Below are 20221 nucleotides of genomic sequence, written 5' to 3' on the forward strand. Positions count from 1 at the left end.
CGAACATAAAGCAATAGACAAAAGCATCATTGAATAATCATATACAACAGGTAGCACACGGGTTGGTCACTGAATGCTAGCAACTGCTGTACTGACACTCGTGGGCAGTCGTGGTTTGTCTCGAGGTAGACAAGGGTAGCATGTGAGTCGTATTCCAAACAAAGGTCGTATACGAAGCAAAATTTTTCATGTCCAAACAGGACGTATACCAAGTTGGACTTATTCCAATGCAGACGTATACCAAGGTATCACTGTATATATATATATATATAGTGACAGATAGGGGGCGCTGTCATCCCCTTGAACCCTCAGACCAGACGCCAGACACCAGATAAAAGTCCAAAATAATGACTTTAATATATAACCCTCCACACCTCCCAGCAGCTCAGTCACCCTTCCTCCCAACTCAGCTCAACTCGCTGGGGTTTCCCATTAAGCTTTATACTCTTTGACCCGGAAGTGCTGTGAAATCACATGGACTGAAGGATAGAAGCACTTCTGGGTCAGATGAAAATTCCTTCTTCTCTTTAGCCTGAAAGTATGTCATCTCCTCTGTCCCTGTGACTATACGGATGATATAAGTCCTTGAGCCTCCCTGCAGCATCCTCTGGTGGCCCCCACGGTATCCAGCAGGGCTGTGAAGGAAAACTCCAAGGTCCATGATGCCCTGCTGGAATTCAGGGCATCTCCACGTTACAGGGAGGGCTCCGTCTGGCGGCTTGGGGGTATTGGCCGGGATAAGTTGCCGGCCATAGTCCACAATATACAGTATTTATATATATATATATATACAGTGGTGTGAAAAACTATTTGCCCCCTTCCTGATTTCTTATTCTTTTGCATGTTTGTCACACAAAATGTTTCTGATCATCAAACACATTTAACCATTAGTCAAATATAACACAAGTAAACACAAAATGCAGTTTTTAAATGATGGTTTTATTATTTAGGGAGAAAAAATCCAAACCTACATGGCCCTGTGTGAAAAAAGAATTGCCCCCTTGTTCAAAAATAACCTAACTGTGGTGTATCACACCGGAGTTCAATTTCGTAGCCACCCCCAGGCCTGATTACTGCCACACCTGTTTCAATCAAGAAATCACTTAAATAGGAGCTGCCTGACACAGAGAAGTAGACCAAAAGCACCTCAAAAGCTAGACATCATGCCAAGATCCAAAGAAATTCAGGAACAAATGAGAACAGAAGTAATTGAGATCTATTAGTCTGGTAAAGGTTATAAAGCCATTTCTAAAGCTTTGGGACTCCAGCGAACCACAGTGAGAGCCATTATCCACAAATGGCAAAAACATGGAACAGTGGTGAACCTTCCCAGGAGTGGCCGGCCGACCAAAATTACCACAAGAGCGCAGAGACGACTCATCCGAGAGGTCACAAAAGACCCCAGGACAACTTCCAAAATACTGCAGGCCTCACTTGCCTCAATTAAGGTCAGTGTTCACGACTCCACCATAAGAAAGAGACTGGGCAAAAACGGCCTGCATGGCAGATTTCCAAGACGCAAACCACTGTTAAGCAAAAGAACATTAGGGCTCGTCTCAATTTTGCTAAGAAACATCTCAATGATTGCCAAGACTTTTGGGAAAATACCTTGTGGACTGATGAGACAAAAGTTGAACTTTTGGAAGGCAAATGTCCCGTTACATCTGGCGTAAAAGGAACACAGCATTTCAGAAAAGAACATCATACCAACAGCAAAATATGGTGGTGGTAGTGTGATGGTCTGGGGTTGTTTTGCTGCTTCAGGACCTGGAAGGCTTGCTGTGATAGATGGAACCATGAATTCTACTGTCTACCAAAAATCCTGAAGGAGAATGTCCGGCCATCTGTTCGTCAACTCAAGCTGAAGCGATCTTGGGTGCTGCAACAGGACAATGACCCAAAACACACCAGCAAATCCACCTCTGAATGGCTTAAGAAAAACAAAATGAAGACTTTGGAGTGGCCTAGTCAAAGTCCTGACCTGAATCCAATTGAGATGCTATGGCATGACCTTAAAAAGGCGGTTCATGCTAGAAAACCCTAAAATAAAGCTGAATTACAACAATTCTGCAAAGATGAGTGGCCCAAAATTCCTCCAGAGCGCTGTAAAAGACTCATTGGAAGTTATCGCAAACGCTTGATTGCAGTTATTGCTGCTAAGGGTGGCCCAACCAGTTATTAGGTTCAGGGGGCAATTACATTTTCACACAGGGCCATGTAGGTTTGGATTTTTTCTCCCTAAATAATAAAAACCATCATTTAAAAACTGCATTTTGTGTTTACTTGTGTTATATTTGACTAATGGTTAAATGTGTTTGATGATCAGAAACATTTTGTGTGACATACATGCAAAAGAATAAGAAATCAGGAAGGGGGCAAATAGTTTTTCACACCACTGTATATATATATAAAATCTATAAATGTCTATGTGTGGAAGTGTGTGTGTCTGTCCTTCCGGACCACAAGTGGTCTCTGAGAAAACAGAAAACTCGCTTAACTGCTAATAGCACAAGTGAGGCGAGCACATCAGCAAAACGAATCCTCCTAGGAGAGAGATGCCCAGAGTAGTTCCTTTCAATTACTTGACATCTATACATTTTGATTTTTTTCTGACGATTTCAATGGTTTCTAGGATCCCAGGCTTTTTACAGCACTGGCTGACACAGCTAGAATATACTGTATACTATATATATATATATAAAAATCCAGCGTCTGCTGTCTGTACGTCTGTCTGTTTCTCATGAGAGAACTACTTAACGGATTTAGATCAGGTTTTTTTCTATAATTTGCTTGAACATTACAGTTGATTTTGCTACATCTCTCATCACGCTAAGTAGCATAGTTGGCTTGTGGTACCAATTTATTCCGAGCGAGAGGCTGATGTCGAAGGAAGGGGTTGGAGCCCTCCTCACTTACATGCCAGCCGTCATTGGAGTTGCTCTACCTCTTGTCACATGTTGGAGTACACCTTGCCTCTGCTTAGCTAGCGATATCTCTTTATTCAACAGACATTATCATCTATAAATTTTTAAGTAATAATTTTTGATGTTTTTGACATAGCGATCAGAGCTACATGTGTTTTAGATTGTGGCTGATGATTGCCAGAAATATCACGTCCACATGCTCTTCTCCCCACGCGGGGGACGTTCTCCCATCAGAGCTGAACACAATCAGATGCAGTGCTAATGTTTGACGTTGGGGCGTACCTACCTTCAGTGTGGCCAGAATTACATTTATTTTTTTTTTTTAGATTTTATTAATATTTAAGGTATGTCTTGTTTCACTACTGTCCTTTAATGTGACATCCCTGAATCCTCACAGGGGCAGCCAATTGTCACATCATTAGTTCATTGGAGATCACCTATCTGGGAATTCAATCAAATGCAGTCTAACTGACACAATAAAGACAAAAGAACAGTCCAAGCAACTCAGTGCAAAGCACGTCAGGGAATAAATACAAGTAAATACCCAAGTCACTCAAAAGCTCTTGGGGTCTATTTAAATCAATCAAGAAGAAATGGAAAGCTAGAAATCTTCATGCAGCAGACCTGCTACAAAAACCATAAATAGTGACTCCTTTCAAGTCAGTATTTAGTAGCTGCACCTTCGGACTCTGCCATGACAGCCTTGAGTCCATGGGTACAGGTCTATCTCTCCCTCTCTCTCTGTCAGCTTTGCACATCTGGGTGCTGCACTTTTGCCCCATTTTTCTTTGCAAAATTGCTCAAGCTCTGCCAGGTTGCTTGTTGTTTGTGAGTGAACAGCCTTTTTCAAGTCCAGCCACAAATTCACAATTGGATTGAAGACCTGACCTTGTCATTCTGAGATCTTACGTTTGTTAATTTTTAAGCAATTCCGGGGTAGCTTTGGCTTTATGCTTGGGGTTGTTGTCTTGCTGGAAAACAAATCCTCTTCCAAGGCACAGGCTTCTTTTAGGCTATAAAAGGTTTTTCCAGGATTTCCATGTATTTTGCTGTATTCAGTTCCTCTGCTCTCACAGACCTTCCAGGGTCTGCTGCAGAGAAGCATCCCCAGAGCACGATGCTGTCAGCGCCATACCTCATGGAGGGTGGAACATCATTTTTCTGTTAATGTGCAGTGTTTGACTTCCTCCAAACACTGTGTTTAGTCAAAAAAGCTCAATTTTAGTCTCATCAGACCAATAAAACATTCTTCCAGCTGACTTAGAGTCGTGCTTTCTGACAAATTCCAGCAGGCCCAGGAGCACTTCTGGTTAAACAATATATGAAGCACTTCTGGGTCAAGTGGATACTCCCAAGATTCTCAACAGGAACTACCACTCCTATGCAGGCCTGCAGATGTCCAAATGGAAGCTTAATCAACATACAATACAATACAATTTATTTTTGTATAGCCCAAAATCACACAAGGAGTGCCACAATGGGCTTTAACAGGCCCTGACTCTTGACAGCCCCCCAGCCTTGACTCTCTAAGAAGACAAGGAACAACTCCCAAAAAAACCCAGTAGGGATAAAATGGGAGAAACCTTGGGAAAGGCAGTTTAAAGAGAGACCCCTTTCCAGGTAGATTGGGTGTGAAGTGGGTGTCAAAAAGAAGGGGGTCAATACAATAAAATACACAGAACAGTATACATCCTCAATACAGTATAAAAATAAAAATTTTAGAATTACGGAGCAAAATTTAACAATGGATGACATCACATAATATGATTTGGATTTGTTTATAGTCCTGGAGACCTCATCCATCAAGCTGCCTTCCCCATTTGGCCTTTCCACAGCTGAAACAGTGCTGGGCCAGCCAAACAGATGACAGGACCTCTCTTTCCCATGATTCCAGCGATCCTCCATTAGGGATGACTTTACCATAAGCAGGCACAACAACTTGCCAGGTGGGCCATGGCACCAAGTGCCACATTTGAGTACCGAGAAGAGAAATAGAATAGATGAGGGTTAGTAACAAATTATAACTCTCATGTTACTTATGTTTAAGTGCTAATGACTGACAACAGAGATGCAGTCTGTACAGTTAATCAGCAGCTCTAGTCAGGATATGCTAAACTAAAGTAGTGAGTCTTCAGCTGGGATTTAAAAGCTGAGACCAAAGGGGCATCTCTTATAGTAGCAGGCAGACCATTCCACAGTTTAGGGGCCCTGTAACTAAATGCCCGACCTCCCACTGTTATTTTATTAATTCTTGGAATCATAAGCAGACTGGCATCTTGAGATCTTAATGTGCGCTCTGGTTTGTAAGTCATGATAAGTTCAGACAAGTAAGCCGGACCTTGACCATTTAATCCTTTATATGTTAAAAGGAGGATTTTGAAATCTGCCCTAAACTTACTAAATGACATGCTAGAGTCAAAGAGAACTCCGAGATTTCAGGCTGATTCAGTAAAATTAATGGTGATTCCAACTGAGTTAAACGATGACAGAATATTGCTGTGATCAACGTCATTCCCTCCAACAATTAACATCTCTGTTTTATCTGTGTTTAAAGGCAAGTAGTTCTCATCCATCCACTCCTTTAATTCACTAACACAACTAATTAAAGACAAAATTGGAGAAACTTAATTTGATCTAAAAGAAAGATATAACTGGGTGTCATCTGCATACGAATGAAAATTAACATTATGTTTCCTAATGAGAGATCCCAGTGGAAGCATGTAAAGTGAAAACAGTAAAGGAACCAGTACTGAGCCCTGTGGGACACCATATTGAACTTCTGTGTATAATGATGGAGTATTGTCTGCACATTTCTGTACATATTGGAATCGATTTGATAAATAAGAACTAAACCAGGTGAGCACAGTGCCTGTAAGCCCAACATTGTTTTCTAGCCTGTGCAGTAAAATAGAATGGTCAATGGTGTCAAATGCTGTGCTTAAGTCTAACAACATAATTACAGTGGAGTTTCCTTCATCAGAGGATATCAGAATGTCGTTTACAACCCGCGTTAGTGCCGTTTCTGTACTATGACCAGTGCGGAAATCAGACTGGAATTTCTCAAATAAATTGTAATGCATAAGATGTGACTGAAGCTGACTGGCAACTATCTTTTCTAGTATTTTAGAGAGAGAGGGTAAATTTGAAATAGGCCTACAATTATTAAGTATGTGTGGGTCTAGGTCTGACTTTTTAAATAATGGTTTAATAACTGACACTTTTAGTGTTTCAGGTACTGTACCATGCAATAATGAACCATTGAAAATGTTTAGAACAGGCACTGCAAGAACATTCATGGCACTTTTGACTAGTTTTGTTGGCACTGGATCTAGGGAACAAGTAGTGGGCTTCATTTTAGAAATTAAAGTTAATACTTCCTGCTCAGTTACAGGATTAAAATGATTAAAGTGCTGAATGCAAAGTGTGTCAGGGTCTGCTAAGCTAGTATGTGGTTTGCACTGTGATGCTGAGATCTAAGCACATGAGAACCCATGGCCCTGGGTGATAAGTCTCCCACCATCAGCCCAATACAATAGCCTCTTCGACAGACCACTAACTATCCCGGCTGGGATTCTAGCCCAGCGTTTCTTTGACAAATAATATTGGCATAACTACAGTACACTTCTATTAAATGTTAGCTCCTGACTGTATATAAAATCCAGTATATGCTGTCTGAAAAGCTGCACACGCCTGGTGTGATAATTATTTTATGACAAAACATACAGGAGTAGCCAGGGGGATTAAACAATAGGTGGTATCTAATTTATTTTACAGGGTTTCAGCAGAAACTTGCACAAGGAGAAAAAAAAACAGAAAGCGTAAAAAACGGTAGGGTGAAGGCAGTTTAATTTGTCTAGCAGCCCTCTAATTAATGTTTTTACACTCCAGTGCAGGATCCAAATCAGAATGACAGATCCGAAGATCATTATGTGAAACACGGTATTGGGGCGACACATGCAAATTACAAACAATCTGTTCCCTGAATGGCGCTGCCAATGCCAATTGTTGGGTCACGGAGTTTGTGATGTTCTGTCCACAAAAACAACTGCTCTCTGGTATTTCCAGCGAGCACGGCTGGACAGAGTGCATTTGATCGGACAAGCAAGTGTTTCTGTTTGGAGACTTTAACAGTTTACATCAGGGATGTTGGCTTGTGATAGAAGAAATTAAACAGAGCAATGTTTATTCATCATGAGGCTGGTGTCTTGCAGTGCAGCTAAACAGAATCAGAACCTTCATTGAAAGAGAAAGCCAAGGCCAATTCATAGGGACAGTAAGTTGTAGTTTGCATATCTTTATTATTATTATTATTAGCCCATTTGAGTTCATGCCATAATACAACATTAATAACTGAGTCCATCCCTTTGGCCTACAGTAGACGTCCATTTAATCTATAGTGCCTTTATTAAGATATGACATGTTCCAAGTAGTGTGATCTTCTGTAATTGTTGTATTTTGATGTTACCCGGGATCCACTGGGTAAATTTCTCCATTCCTTTCTTTCTAAGTCTGAGGGCTGCTATTACTATTGATATTGTTTATTCCCCATATTTGTTCAATTTCAATATTTTGACAGTTTTTGGTTACTTTCACTCAGGTGTTTCTTTCAGTCGGGGTGGACATATCGATGAATAGGCAGCTTTTTTCCTTTTTACTTTGCTCGTATATGAAGTATAGGGAAAGTATTGTAATCTTCCAAAGGTTCAATGTGGAAATTTTGATGAATTGCGATGTTTTAGACCTCCCTGACTTTCTTGTATACAAAGTATAGGGACAGTATTTGAATCTTCCAAAAGTTCCATTTCAAGATTTTGATGAATCTTGATATTTTAGACCTCTCTGAGTCAGAAAATACCATTTTTGATATTATGTCTGTGTGTCTCTCTGTGTGTGTGCGTGTATGTAAACATGATGACTTGAGTACGCTTTCACTTAGGTCAACCAAATTTTACATACAAGCATTAGGCACAAAACGTAGATTTCTGTCAACTTTTCAGCTGTTTCCGCTAACCAGAAGTGGTACTCTTTTATTCATGCAGCTGCAGAGTCCAATTTATTCAACTTTACTTTTATAATAATTGTTCAAGATATTGATCATTGGATTTGATTTGTTGTTGATGGTTCTTTAATGTACATAATATAAAAATATAATCATTGAATTGCGGTTTACTCCTCAAATATCCATCCCCATATCTGAGTATATGAGAAAGTCTGGGGAGAGCACTCACGATATTTTATTCTTAATAACAATGTCTGGTCTGTTTGCCTTTATCTCACAATCTGCCTGTATCGGCGTGTCCCATAGGATTGTGATGTTATCTTTTTCTGTTATTGTTTGGGGCTTATGCTCATACCATTTTTTTTTTGTTTTGATGTTGAATTCTTTGCAGATGTTCCAGTGCAGGTATGTGGCGGCCTTATTGCGTCTAAGAAGGTATTCAGGTTTGGCTAGTGCAGGGCATCCTGTTACAATACGGTCAATGGCTTCTTGGAATTGACCGCATATCCTGCATGCTGAGTGTTTTATCTTGGTAGAGTAATATATATATATATTTGCTCTACTTTCCTCTATTGTATTATTAATATGCAGCCTTAGAATGCCTAATCTCACAGTCTTACCACTGTTTATAAGGTATTATTGTATATAACTTATCCCCACCTATATCTATATCTAATTGCCTATAACCTCAGGAGTTAAGTTACACATAAAATAATGTACAGTATTATTGATAATATTCATAAATAATAACAAAATGCAAAGTACATTTGAATATTGGCAACCATACAACCTGATAAAATGGTGATGTGTAACTCAGGTGGCACACAGACTTGTTACTTAAAATGTCTCTAGTTAAGGCATCATTGGTGCTCAGCTTTCTTCAGAACAAGACTCAAGCCTGTTCGATATGTCGGCTGAGCTGTGCTCTTCATTGTGCTGTTCTTGTCAGTTCATGGTGTGATGGTCTTCATCAGTTGTTAACAAGAGAGGCTTCTTCATCATATGTTGGTTAGCAAGCAAGAGAGCTTCTTTCAGATGTTAGTAAAAGAGACAGAGTGAGATAAAGCAAGCAAATTTATGGGTTTTCTGTCCAACCCCTACAGCCAATAGGACATCATGGTACTTAAAGGCCTCTGAGATAAGTCAATTCCAAACAGCCATACCTCAGACCAATAGGGAAATAGAGCATCTTAACACCTGCCACCCCCAAACCATATGTTAAACACCCTGGCTTCCTTGCGGGGGGTTGAAAGAATTTTGCAGTGAAATACTCGCCAAACTGGTTTAAAACACATTCTCTCCCAACTCTGCCGTACAATTCAAAAAGACACAGTCGTAAAAAGGGTGGGGGTTGGGTAAACACTTAATTACATTATTTTGCCTAAATTACAAATAAAGACATACAAAATATTTATCAAGTTATATGCAAAATCTTACATCACAACACCGAGTCTGTGTCATCTTTGAGGATTTTGGTTAGTAGTAGATGGTCTTTATGGCCTGATCTTGGTATTATTATTATTATTATTATTATTAAACACACGTTAACCCCATAAAATTAAATTGATGAACTTTTGCTTTCAGGTTTGACTCTCTGAGTGCTAGACTACTATGCAGAGGACACCTTGTGTAAAGTTTATGCTTTATGTTATTTATGAACTTAGTTGACCAAGACAATTTATCTCTATTTATTACAGATAGCAACATTCCCAGGTATTATAGCCTAAAGTAAAAAAAAAAACCCGGTCCAAGCGTTTGAGACTAATATATTTATACTAGGCAAGGGAGTGCATTATTGTGGGTTGTATGTGGCATGCCCAGTCTTACACACCCTGAGCGTAACACACATGTGCACACAGAATCCAGTCATACTCATACTTAGGCATTCATTACACTGGACAATGAAGATTTTGCTTCCTGAACACATTTAGGTCTATCTTATGCAATCTGGCCTGCTGATCACAAAAATCACCTTTAATTTTTCCTTCCTCAAACTGTTTTATTGCTGTCACCTATTTTAGTGATTTCCTCTCATATTGCATTTCCTATCTTACTTATTGTATGGTTAGATCAAACACTAATGGACCTTGATCTTGTTGGAGTTCGGCTAGTATCTCTTTGGAAATTGTCTTCCCCGGACACAGCTTCTTGCTGGTGATCTCGTTGCCTGAGAATGTCAGATTAAACAACCAGTCTTTTCAGTGCAGTTTCACATTTCCAAAGTATCACAAGCTCACCAAATTCTGATAGCTGACATCGGGTGGCCAGTGCTGTACAAATGTTTTCCAGGTACGGTGAGTTCAGCTACAGTTTCTGTCCCTTTTCTTCTTTTATCCATTCTGGCATGGTACTTAAAACACAAAACATCAGACAGATGAGCTTCACTTCTGTTTGTGATGTCTAAAACACCCACAATCCTTATTCCTAATAGTTGCTTTATACAGTATCAATGGGATCTCCAACTGAGTGCTCATTGGTCATCAGCTTTCACAGACACATGTTTAGCCCGCCCCAGTGACTTAAGACAAAATCAAACCTGTCAGGGAGAACCACAGACTCAGATTGAGTTACTGAGGATGTCGGCCTACATGACCGATCATGTAGTCTGCCATCTCCCCTGTGCTCATTTGAGCGTGCTACATTTTTCATTAAAAGGAGCATTTTCCAGAAATGGTTAATTTGACAATACTTTAGTAGAAATACATGGGTTTGGGAGGTGGTGAGCTACTGACATGTGGATTATGTGACACGAGTAACGCAAGATTTTTTTTCATGGGAACTTTAGATTTTGTTTGCTATTGTCCTGCATTGACCACCATAGACACCTCATGTATCAGAAGCTTTGTTATCTTATTAAATTTTTTCTGAGCCATTACTACAAACTATTGGAGTAAGTAACATATAAAAAATATAATTTTTTAAGTTCTGTTTCCCCTCCATTGTTCACATGTTCTGTCCTCTGTTTCCTCTTTTGAGGTCTGTGTAGGTCTTTTTCGGTCTAGCTTCAGGCTTTCTCCTTTTCTCAAGGATGTTGTGCCCCCCTGTAAAAAAACAACAACTATGAAAGGTTGAGATCATTAAAGCAGCTGCTTCTTGGTGTCATTAGTAAGGCAGAGGCATAGGGTGTAAACTCTAAAAGAGAATTCTAAATCGACTTGTATTCGAAAGGCCTCACAGGAAGTGACCTTTAGAATGGAAGCAATATCATTTTTAACCAAAAGTAAACAGATTTTACTGAGTTTTTTATCCTCTTTTATCTGTTATGCTGGCATCAGAAACATACACCCAAATGCCAGAGCAAGTATTTAGGCATGGCTGCAGTAGAGTGGCAACTTTGATAAAGGGTTGTGTATAAGCAAAGAGTCTGACCTTTGTGTAAAGTATTTAACATTTCAGCAGATATCAAAGTCTTCTTTCCTTCAATAATGGGGGCTCACCTGTCCTTAAACCACATTTCCACATACAGCAACGTATATACAAACGTCTCTGCTCATACATACATTAGGGCTGTGGTAGAGAAGGGGCACTCATGAGCAGTTACTGAATTAAAGAAAGCCAAAAGTATAAAAACATCAAGAGTTTTATTATAGGTAAGGCTAACAGCAATAGGGAGATTGAAACAGCTGATTGGCAGCTTTCTTCACTAATTACTGTACATGAGACATCAATCGGTTGTAACGAGTGCAGAATGCAGCTGCCAGAATCTTAACTAGGAAAAGAAAATCCGAGAAAATCACACCAGTTCTGATGTCACTACAATGGTTAGACATGTCTTTAAGAATTTACTTTAAAATACTGCTTATGGTTTACAAAGCCTTAAATAATCTTGCTCCATCCTATATTTCATAATGCATCTCATCTTACACTCCAAATTGTAACCTTAGATCTTCAAATGAGTGTCTGCTTAGAATTCCAAGAGCTAAACTTAAAAGAAGTGGTGAGGGGGCCTTCTGCTATTATGCACCTAAAATCTGGAATAGCTGACTGATAGAAATTCGCCAGGCTAATACGGTGGAGCACTTTAAAAAACTGCTAAAAACTCTTTATTTTAATAATTTTTAGCTTTCTCATAGCTTCATTTTAGTATAATCCTGATACTCTGTATGTGCATTAAATTATTATCATTCACGGTGGCTCCAAAATTCGTACTAAACCCTACTTTCTCTTCTGTTCTCTTTCCGGTTTTCTGTGGTGGCGATCTGCGCCACCACCAACCGATCAAAGCACTGTGACATCCCTAAATTGATGGATTAAAAGCCAGAAATCCATATGACCGTCATCATCAAGTTCTTCCATGTGAACCCTGAATGCCATGAGGACTGATTGAGGTGATGTATGTTAGGTAGAATGCCTAGAGGGGGCTGAATGGTCTCGTGGCCTTGGAATGCCTGCAGATTTTGTTTTTTTCTCCAGCCGTCTAGAGATTTTCTTCGTTTTTTCTGTCCTCCCTGGCCATCGGACCTTACTTTTATTCTATATTAATTAGTATTGCCTGGTTTTATTTCTGTATTTTGTCTTTTTTTTCTTCATCCTGTAAAGCACTTTGATCTACCACATGCATAACAAAATGTGCTATATAGTGCATCCGGAAAATATTCACAGCGCATCACTTTTTCCACATTTTGTTATGTTACAGCCTTATTCCAAAATGGATTAAATCAGCGTTTCTCAATCTTTAAGTATTTCCGACCCGAGCTTTCATAACAGTTTTAATTGCGTCCCCCCTAACATTTTTTTGAAATGTAGATGCACTTAACTTTTATCGTCATTTATCTAACTCTATATTTATTGTTCTAGTATCAGAATGTAGTTTAAGTTAATTTGTTTTTTTTCATATTTTTGATTCTTTTTTTCTTTTTTTCACATCTTCGCGCCCCCATTTTTGTTACTTCACACTCCCCTAGGTGGGCCCGCCTAAAAGGTTGAGAACCACTGGATTAAATGAATTTTTTTCCTCAGAATTCTACACACAACACCCCATAATGACAACGTGAAAAAAGTTTACTTGAGATTATTGCAAATTTATTAAAAATAAAAAAACTGAGAAATCACATGTACATAAGTATTCACAGCCTTTGCTCAATACTTTGTCGATGCACCTTTGGCAGCAATTACAGCCTCAAGTCTTTTTTAATATGATGCCACAAGCTTGGCCCACCTATCCTTGGCCAGTTTCACCCATTCCTCTTTGCAGCACCTCTCAAGCTCCATCAGGTTGGATTGGAAGCGTCGGTGCACAGCCATTTTAAGATCTCTCCAGAGATGTTCAATCGGATTCAAGTCTGGGCTCTGGCTGGGCCACTCAAGGACATTCACAGAGTTGTCCTGAAGCCACTCCAGGCTTAGGGTCGTTGTCCTGCTGAAAGATGAACTGTCACCCCAGTCTGAGGTCAAGAGCGCTGTGGAGCAGGTTTTAATCCAGGATGTCTCTATACATTGCTGCAGTCATCTTTACCTTTATCCTGACTAGTCTCCCAGTGCCTGCCGCTGAAAAACATCCCTACAGCATGATACTGCCACCACCATGCTTCACTGTAGGGATGGTATTGGCCTGGTTTTGAGCGGTGCCTGGTTTCATCCAAACATGATGCCTGGCATTCACGCCAAAGAGTTCAACCTTTGTCTCATTACACCAGAGAATTTTGTTTCTCATGGTCTGAGAGTCCTTCAGGTGCCTTTTGGCAAACTCCAGGCAGGCTGCCATGTGCCTTTTACTAAGGAGTGGCTTCCATCAGGCCAGTCTACCATACAGGCCTGATTGGTGGATTGCTGCAGAGATGGTTGTCCTTCTGGAAGGTTCTTCTCTCTCCACAGAGGACCTCTGGAGCTCTGGCAGAGTGACCATCGGGTTCTTGGTCACCTCTCTGACTAAGGCCCTTCTCCCCCAATCGCTCAGTTTAGATGGCCGGCCAGCTCTAGGAAGAGTCCTGGTGATTACGAACTTCTTCCACTTGCGGATGATGGAGGCCACTGTGCTCATTGTGACCTTCAAAGCAGCAGAAATTTTTCTGTAACCTTCCCCAGATTTTTGCCTCGAGACAATCCTGTCTCGGAGGTCTACAGACAATACCTTTGAATTCATGCTTGGTTTGTGCTCTGACGTGAACTGTCAACTGTGAGACCTTCTATAGACAGGTGTGTGCCTTTCCAAATCATGTCCAATCAACTGAATTTACCACAGGTGGACTCCAATTAAACTTCTCAAGGATGATCAGGGGAAACAGGATGCACCTGAGCTCAATTTTGAGCTTCATGGCAAAGGCTGTGAATACTTATGTACATGTGCTTTCTCAATTTTTTTTGTTTTAATAAATTTGTTTTAATAAATTTTTTCATGTTGTCATTATGGGGTGTTGTGTGTAGAATTCTGAGGAAAAAAATGAATTTAATCCATTTTGGAATAAGGCTGTAACGTAACAAAATGTGGAAAAAGTGATGCACTGTGAGTACTTTCCGGATGCACTGTATATATAAATATTGCTGTTGTTGATGAGAGACTCTCACTGTAAATGATTAATAAAATACTGCCAACATGGCTAGTCTTACGTTCAGAGCTGGTGTTCATCCTAGTAGCAGTGAGAGGTGTAGGAGGAGAATGAGACTCCCAAATGGGACGGGGAAGAAGCCATTACCCAAGAATGTAGGCCAGCATGATAACGCAGATGGATTTGCTGGCAAAACAAAAAAATAACATTGTATCTTTTTGGTATCACATAATAGAAGGACCAACAATAGCCAGGATTCGAGAGCAATTCCATCCCTTAAATGCTAGGTGGCAGTGATCCTTACATGGGAGCTTAGTTGGAATGCCTGTAGGGGTGCCTGGGATATAGAGTTTGGAAATGCAGTCCTGTTGGGTTCCCTATGTGCCATTAGAGGGCACTGTCAGGAGATGAAACACCCCCCACCCCCCAAATTTTCCTTATGGCCCGGAAATGCTCTCCAAAAGACATGGAATGGCACTGAAATCATTTCTGGGTCTGGCATAAAAGGGAGCCCGATGTCGGGAGGCAGGGGTAACACTCAGCTGAGGTGGAGAAGCAGGGAAAAATTGTTGGTTTATTGCTAATTTATTGTATAATTGTGGCACATTGCTGGAAGGAGGTCTGTAAAGGTGCTTTGTGGAATAAATATCCTTTATTATATTCATTAATCGGGGATGTGTTACTGTGTCTGTGGTTTGGGGCTCTCTGTCTCTCTCTTGTGGTCACAGGGGCTAGAACCAATCCTGGTCAGGACACCAAGACATTGAAGAATTCAACTGTGCACACACTTCACTCCTTTATATTAGGTCCATTTAGAGTAGGCAAAAAAATATGAAAAGTACGTAAGAGGAGCTGTGACAGTCTAAGTCAGCTCCACACCCCCAGGTTGCTTCCAAAAGCCTCTTGAACCAGAGGATGAGCCGGAGAAATGAGGGCACACAAGGTCAGCAAAGGGTTGGTGTAAAGTGCTTTTATTAAAACCAGCGTCCAAAAAGTGCAGCACAAAAAGATCTTCTATAAGAATAAAAATAATCCATAAAATTCAAGTGATAGTCTATGAGTTTAAAAAAATCAATAAATAATCTAAAGATAAAACTAACAGAATCCTTACTCGACTTTTTCCTTCTACTGAGCCCCTCCCTCCTGTCTCTCCAGCCCACCCAATGGCTTACTCAGCCAGTGGAGACACCAGCAGCTGTAAGTCTTCCCTTCCAAACCCCGTTTTGGCTAATTCCATCATCATCTGCCAGACTGCTCAGAGTCGGCTATCCTCCCATCTTCCTTCATGCTCTCCTGGCATCCCATGGATACCATGGTGGGATGCAGTTGCAACAATCACGGCTACAGAGCTAATGAGGGAAACAGTTAATCACTGATGTGCCCATGTGGCTACGCCTTCCCTCATATCTGCCTCTGGAGTCACTGCCAAATTGCGTATACCCCACCCGAATATGCATGCTCATTTATTTACTTAAAATGCACATGCCACAGACCTGCTATCTGAAAGGGTTTCAATAAGAAGAGACATTACTTTAGAAAAAGTCAAGTCATGCAGAATGGGACTACTCCATATTCAAGATGAGCACTAGAGGCCCTTGAGAAAAGCCCACAATTCTAGCATGTTTCAAGACCACTGAGGAATGCTCGCCACTCTCTCATGCTGGTTTTATTCAACTGACTGCCACTTGCCCACCTGTACAGGTGACACTCCATCCTTAAATCAATAAAGTGCCACACTCCATATCTACAGACTGACCTTTCATCAGCACAACCCAAGCCCACTAGACCAAGAACAAAAGAGCCTTTTAGGCCCAACTCAATGACTACTCTCAGTACACCATGACAATTACTCCGGGAACCAGATATTATTTAGAAGCCTATGATCCCACCACTTAAGGACGTTAACATTGTCATTTTTAAGCCAGTGCTGTGTACCTTTGGCTTTATGTTTGGAATTATTGTCTTGCTGACAACAAATCTCCCAAGGAGCAGGTTTCTTGCCAATCACATCAGGTTTTCCTTGCATTTCACAGTATTTTTATGCATTGCTTTTTCCCTCTTCCCTCACAAGTCTTTCAAGGTGTGCTGCAGAAAAACATTCCAAAACGTGATGCTGCCACCCCTATGCTTCACGGTGGGGATGGTATGTTTTTCATAATGTGCAAAGTTCAAACATGGTGTTTACTCTGATGGCCAAAAAGCTCAGATTTGGTCTAATTACATTGTGGAACCTTCTTCAGGCTGACATCAGAGTCTCCCACGTGCATTCTGGCAATCTTCTCCAGTTTTAGTTACGGTAACTTGTCACTCTTTCAGAGTCCTCACAGGTCTCCTGTTGGCCTTCCTTACAAGTCTTTTTAGGTATGTTGACAGCATGCTCTATGCAGATATACCATTGTGACATATTCTTTCTTAAATGACTAGTTTATCTGGAGGTGGACAGATGCTCAGTAACTTGGATATTTTCTTACCATCATCCCCTGACTTGTGCGTTTCAATCCCCATTTCCCCTTTTGTCTGAATTGTGAGTTAGGCCACCATATTCTTGGAATTGAAGCCCCAAATAAGTGATCTCCATTGAACATATTCTGTGACTTTTAAAACCAGTTGACTACACCACTGATCATTTAGGGGTGCCATGTTAAAGGGGAAGAGCACCTTCATTGACAATTATTTCCGTTGATTAGTGTCAAAAAAGCCAAATTTAATCTATTCAAAGTTGTACATGAATAAATTGTGAAAATGTCCACAGGGGTTGGGGGGGACATATACTTTTTATAGGCACCGATCAAACAGTACACACAAACATTGTGCTCACATCTCTTTATATATCTCTCTATTATAAAAGAAAATCTTGAGACGAGACTATTGCCAAGAGATTTTTTCAGCTCCTCTCAACCAAATTCAACCACGCCCATGGTCCTCTCACCTCTCATTCATGTGAATGCTTTTCTCAGACACAGTTCCTGCTCTCTCAGCGCTTATACATTTTTACGTTTTCCTCACTTTAAGTTCCCAATAAAGAAAGACTTATTATGTCCAAATCTTATTGAAGAATTTCATCCTGAAGGGTTATCAATATAAGAAATTAGTACGCGGGCAATCCTAGCACCAAGAAACAATGAAAATTGTTGATCAGTTACACAGCAAATCAGTTAAACATGTATCAATAGACTATGCTGAAACAGTTTCTGGTGATGGTGTGGAAGATGAAAACTTCAACTTACAATATGCCATAGAATATCTACAACCGTTAACACCTTCCGGTCTTCCACCGGCCGAATTACTGTTGAAAAAAGGATGTATCGTAGTGTTATTGCATAATTTATGTATGAGTGATGGGCTATACAATAGGACAAGAATAGTTGTATTCAAAAATGGTCAAACAATTCTGACATGTAAAATTTTAACAAGAAAGGTAATGTAGTGCATCTTCTGATGCATAACATTAGACACCAAAGGAGATCTTGATATGCCATTCGTATTAAAACGTTTACATTTTCCCGTTAGAATAGCTTTTGCTATGACAATTAACAAATCACAGGGACAAACATTCAAAAAATGTTTATTTATTAGATAAAAAGAAATGATATTCACTCACAGGCAGTTATACGTTGCCTTGTCACAATGTAAGTCCAAACACGGAATCAAAATTCAATGCGATATTGATGAAAATTTAATTAAAAAATAGTTTTTACTCAAGTTTTACAGTAAAAGTGTAAGTTTAAAAAGTATTTGTGTGTTAATTTCAAAGCCAAACAAAACGAAAACTTATAACACAACAAATACCTCTAATGCAACATGAAACATAATTTTCTTTCAATTTATCATGTTTTACTATTTTTTACTATGGTTAATTACTCGCTGTAATGTAAAATAGTTAATTCTATTATGCATATGTAACAATTCCCATGAAAATAACAATCTGTTTAAATTGTACATCTGCTTCACCAAACGTGAGCGGCAGATCTGTGAAGTGGCTAGTACATAGTGAAGCGAGCAGGAGGCAAAGCCCCCTAGTAATAGATAGATAGATAGATAGATAGATAGATAGATAGATAGATAGATAGATAGATAGATAGATAGATAAGGTGTAGCGGGGCTAGTTGCATTTTGTTTTCGTCGCCCGTTTACTATCATGTATGTGTGTGTAAGTAAATGTTGTCCCCGTAAATCAAACGGGGAAAGACGATGAAGGGTGACCACAACTCCGAGACAGGAATTTCCTGCCTACTCAACCAGTTACATGCGGGACATTCTGTTTTTAAATGAGAGGAGCAGAAAAGAAGTGAAACGCGAGGAGAGAGAGAGAGAAAAAGGCGAGGAGAGAGACAGGAGATCGAGAAAAGAAAATGGGCCGCTTTACGCATTCATTTTCTAACTCATCACTTCCGTTCATTGTGCAATTTCACTGTTTGCTTTTACAGTATCTGGATTATCATTACGACAACCAGTGCAGAGAAATCCCGGGGTTTGGATTCCTATCAGCCACTGCCAAGGACTTAAACGGTGAGGTCATTTTGTGTTTCGGGAAGAAGCAAAATATCACTTCAGCCAATATTCAATTATCGATGGACTTTATTAGCTTTGGACTCATTTATCACATACATTTCAAGTGCTGTTTATCATTAATCTGTTTTGCGTTTGTGTTCCATGTTTATTCGTTTATTGTTCAGGTGCAAGGCAGGGTTTTTCTAAATATTATTATTGAATATTCGTGCGTCCATATAAATAATATATATATATATATATATATATATATATATATATATATATATATATATAAGCATTTACTGATGTCTTTGGGATAGTGGTGAATTGTGTGCACATAAATAGTATTGACTATATAACATTGACTATTTGTTGACCCTCGTGTGTGTATATATAGATTTATCCACTGTCAATGTATCTTCACTTGATTTTACATTTCTGACTTGTAGTGCTTGTTATTTCATCTTTTGGGGGAAAAAGACAATTTGTAAGCTTGTTAATTTGCGGCTTGTTATTAGCTCAGGTTAGCCAAGGCAATAGTCTTGGTAGTGTAGTTGCTGGTCTGGGTAAAGAGGTCGGCTGTTACAAAGGAGCTGTATAATAGATAGATAGATAGATAGATAGATAGATAGATAGATAGATAGATAGATAGATAGATAGATAGATAGATAGATAGATAGATGGAAAAGTACCTCAAACAAACAAACATTTAACATAACACTTTTCTGTACCTGATACCACCCAGAATATAACGATATGTAATGAAATTTATTACATTTCATACCACTGGGGCACAAACAGGATGAACTGCTCATGGGTATGCAGCCAGCATAGAATGTAAAGCTGAGCACCGTAGCCATTACAACATGTCCTAAAAAACTTGATGTATTGGCATAACTGAACAAAACAAAAGTGTTTCTCTGGTGAACCTGACACTAGATGCCGGAAAAAGAGTATGACAAGGCTAAACTATGTTTTTAAATGATATTTTACGCAAGCTTTGCAGGCTACAGCAAATGTCACGCACTGCTCCTAGCAGTTAAATCAAATAACTGGTATGGCATCAAAAACTGAAACAGATGGAGGTTTGACTGATTTCTTATTAAACTAAACTTACACATTTGCCACCATGATTTTAGCAGTGTTCACTTGATGAAAGAGTTGAGACGCTATTATACACCTTATTTCCACTGAATGCTTATTTTATAGGAAAATGTATTTCATATGCAGTTATGAAATGTATGGCATATCTCTTTCCCAGGTTCCTTACTCAAACATCACAGTAAAATGTAAAAAGCACATTCTTCCATTTGGGGTCCGAT

The 20221-nt window shown here is 39.7% G+C and overlaps 1 protein-coding gene across 3 annotated transcripts in view; it reads right to left on the bottom strand.

Moving 5' to 3' along the window:
- LOC120514561 (catenin alpha-3-like) overlaps nt 1–20221 on the bottom strand; it is a 2459329-nt gene that overhangs the window by 682068 nt on the left and 1757040 nt on the right. The window contains exon 10 of one of the 3 annotated variants that reach the window (XM_039735017.1): nt 10783–10964. The exons of the other annotated variants lie outside the window; for them this stretch is intronic. Within the exon in view, the coding sequence (XP_039590951.1) occupies nt 10842–10964 (123 nt within the window). The 3' untranslated portion in view covers nt 10783–10841. Of the gene's footprint in view, nt 1–10782; nt 10965–20221 lie in introns of those variants that run through there. 3 annotated transcript variants of the gene reach the window in all.

The sequence above is a fragment of the Polypterus senegalus genome, chromosome 1, assembly GCF_016835505.1.
Source record: "Polypterus senegalus isolate Bchr_013 chromosome 1, ASM1683550v1, whole genome shotgun sequence".
Classification (NCBI taxonomy): domain Eukaryota; kingdom Metazoa; phylum Chordata; class Cladistia; order Polypteriformes; family Polypteridae; genus Polypterus; species Polypterus senegalus.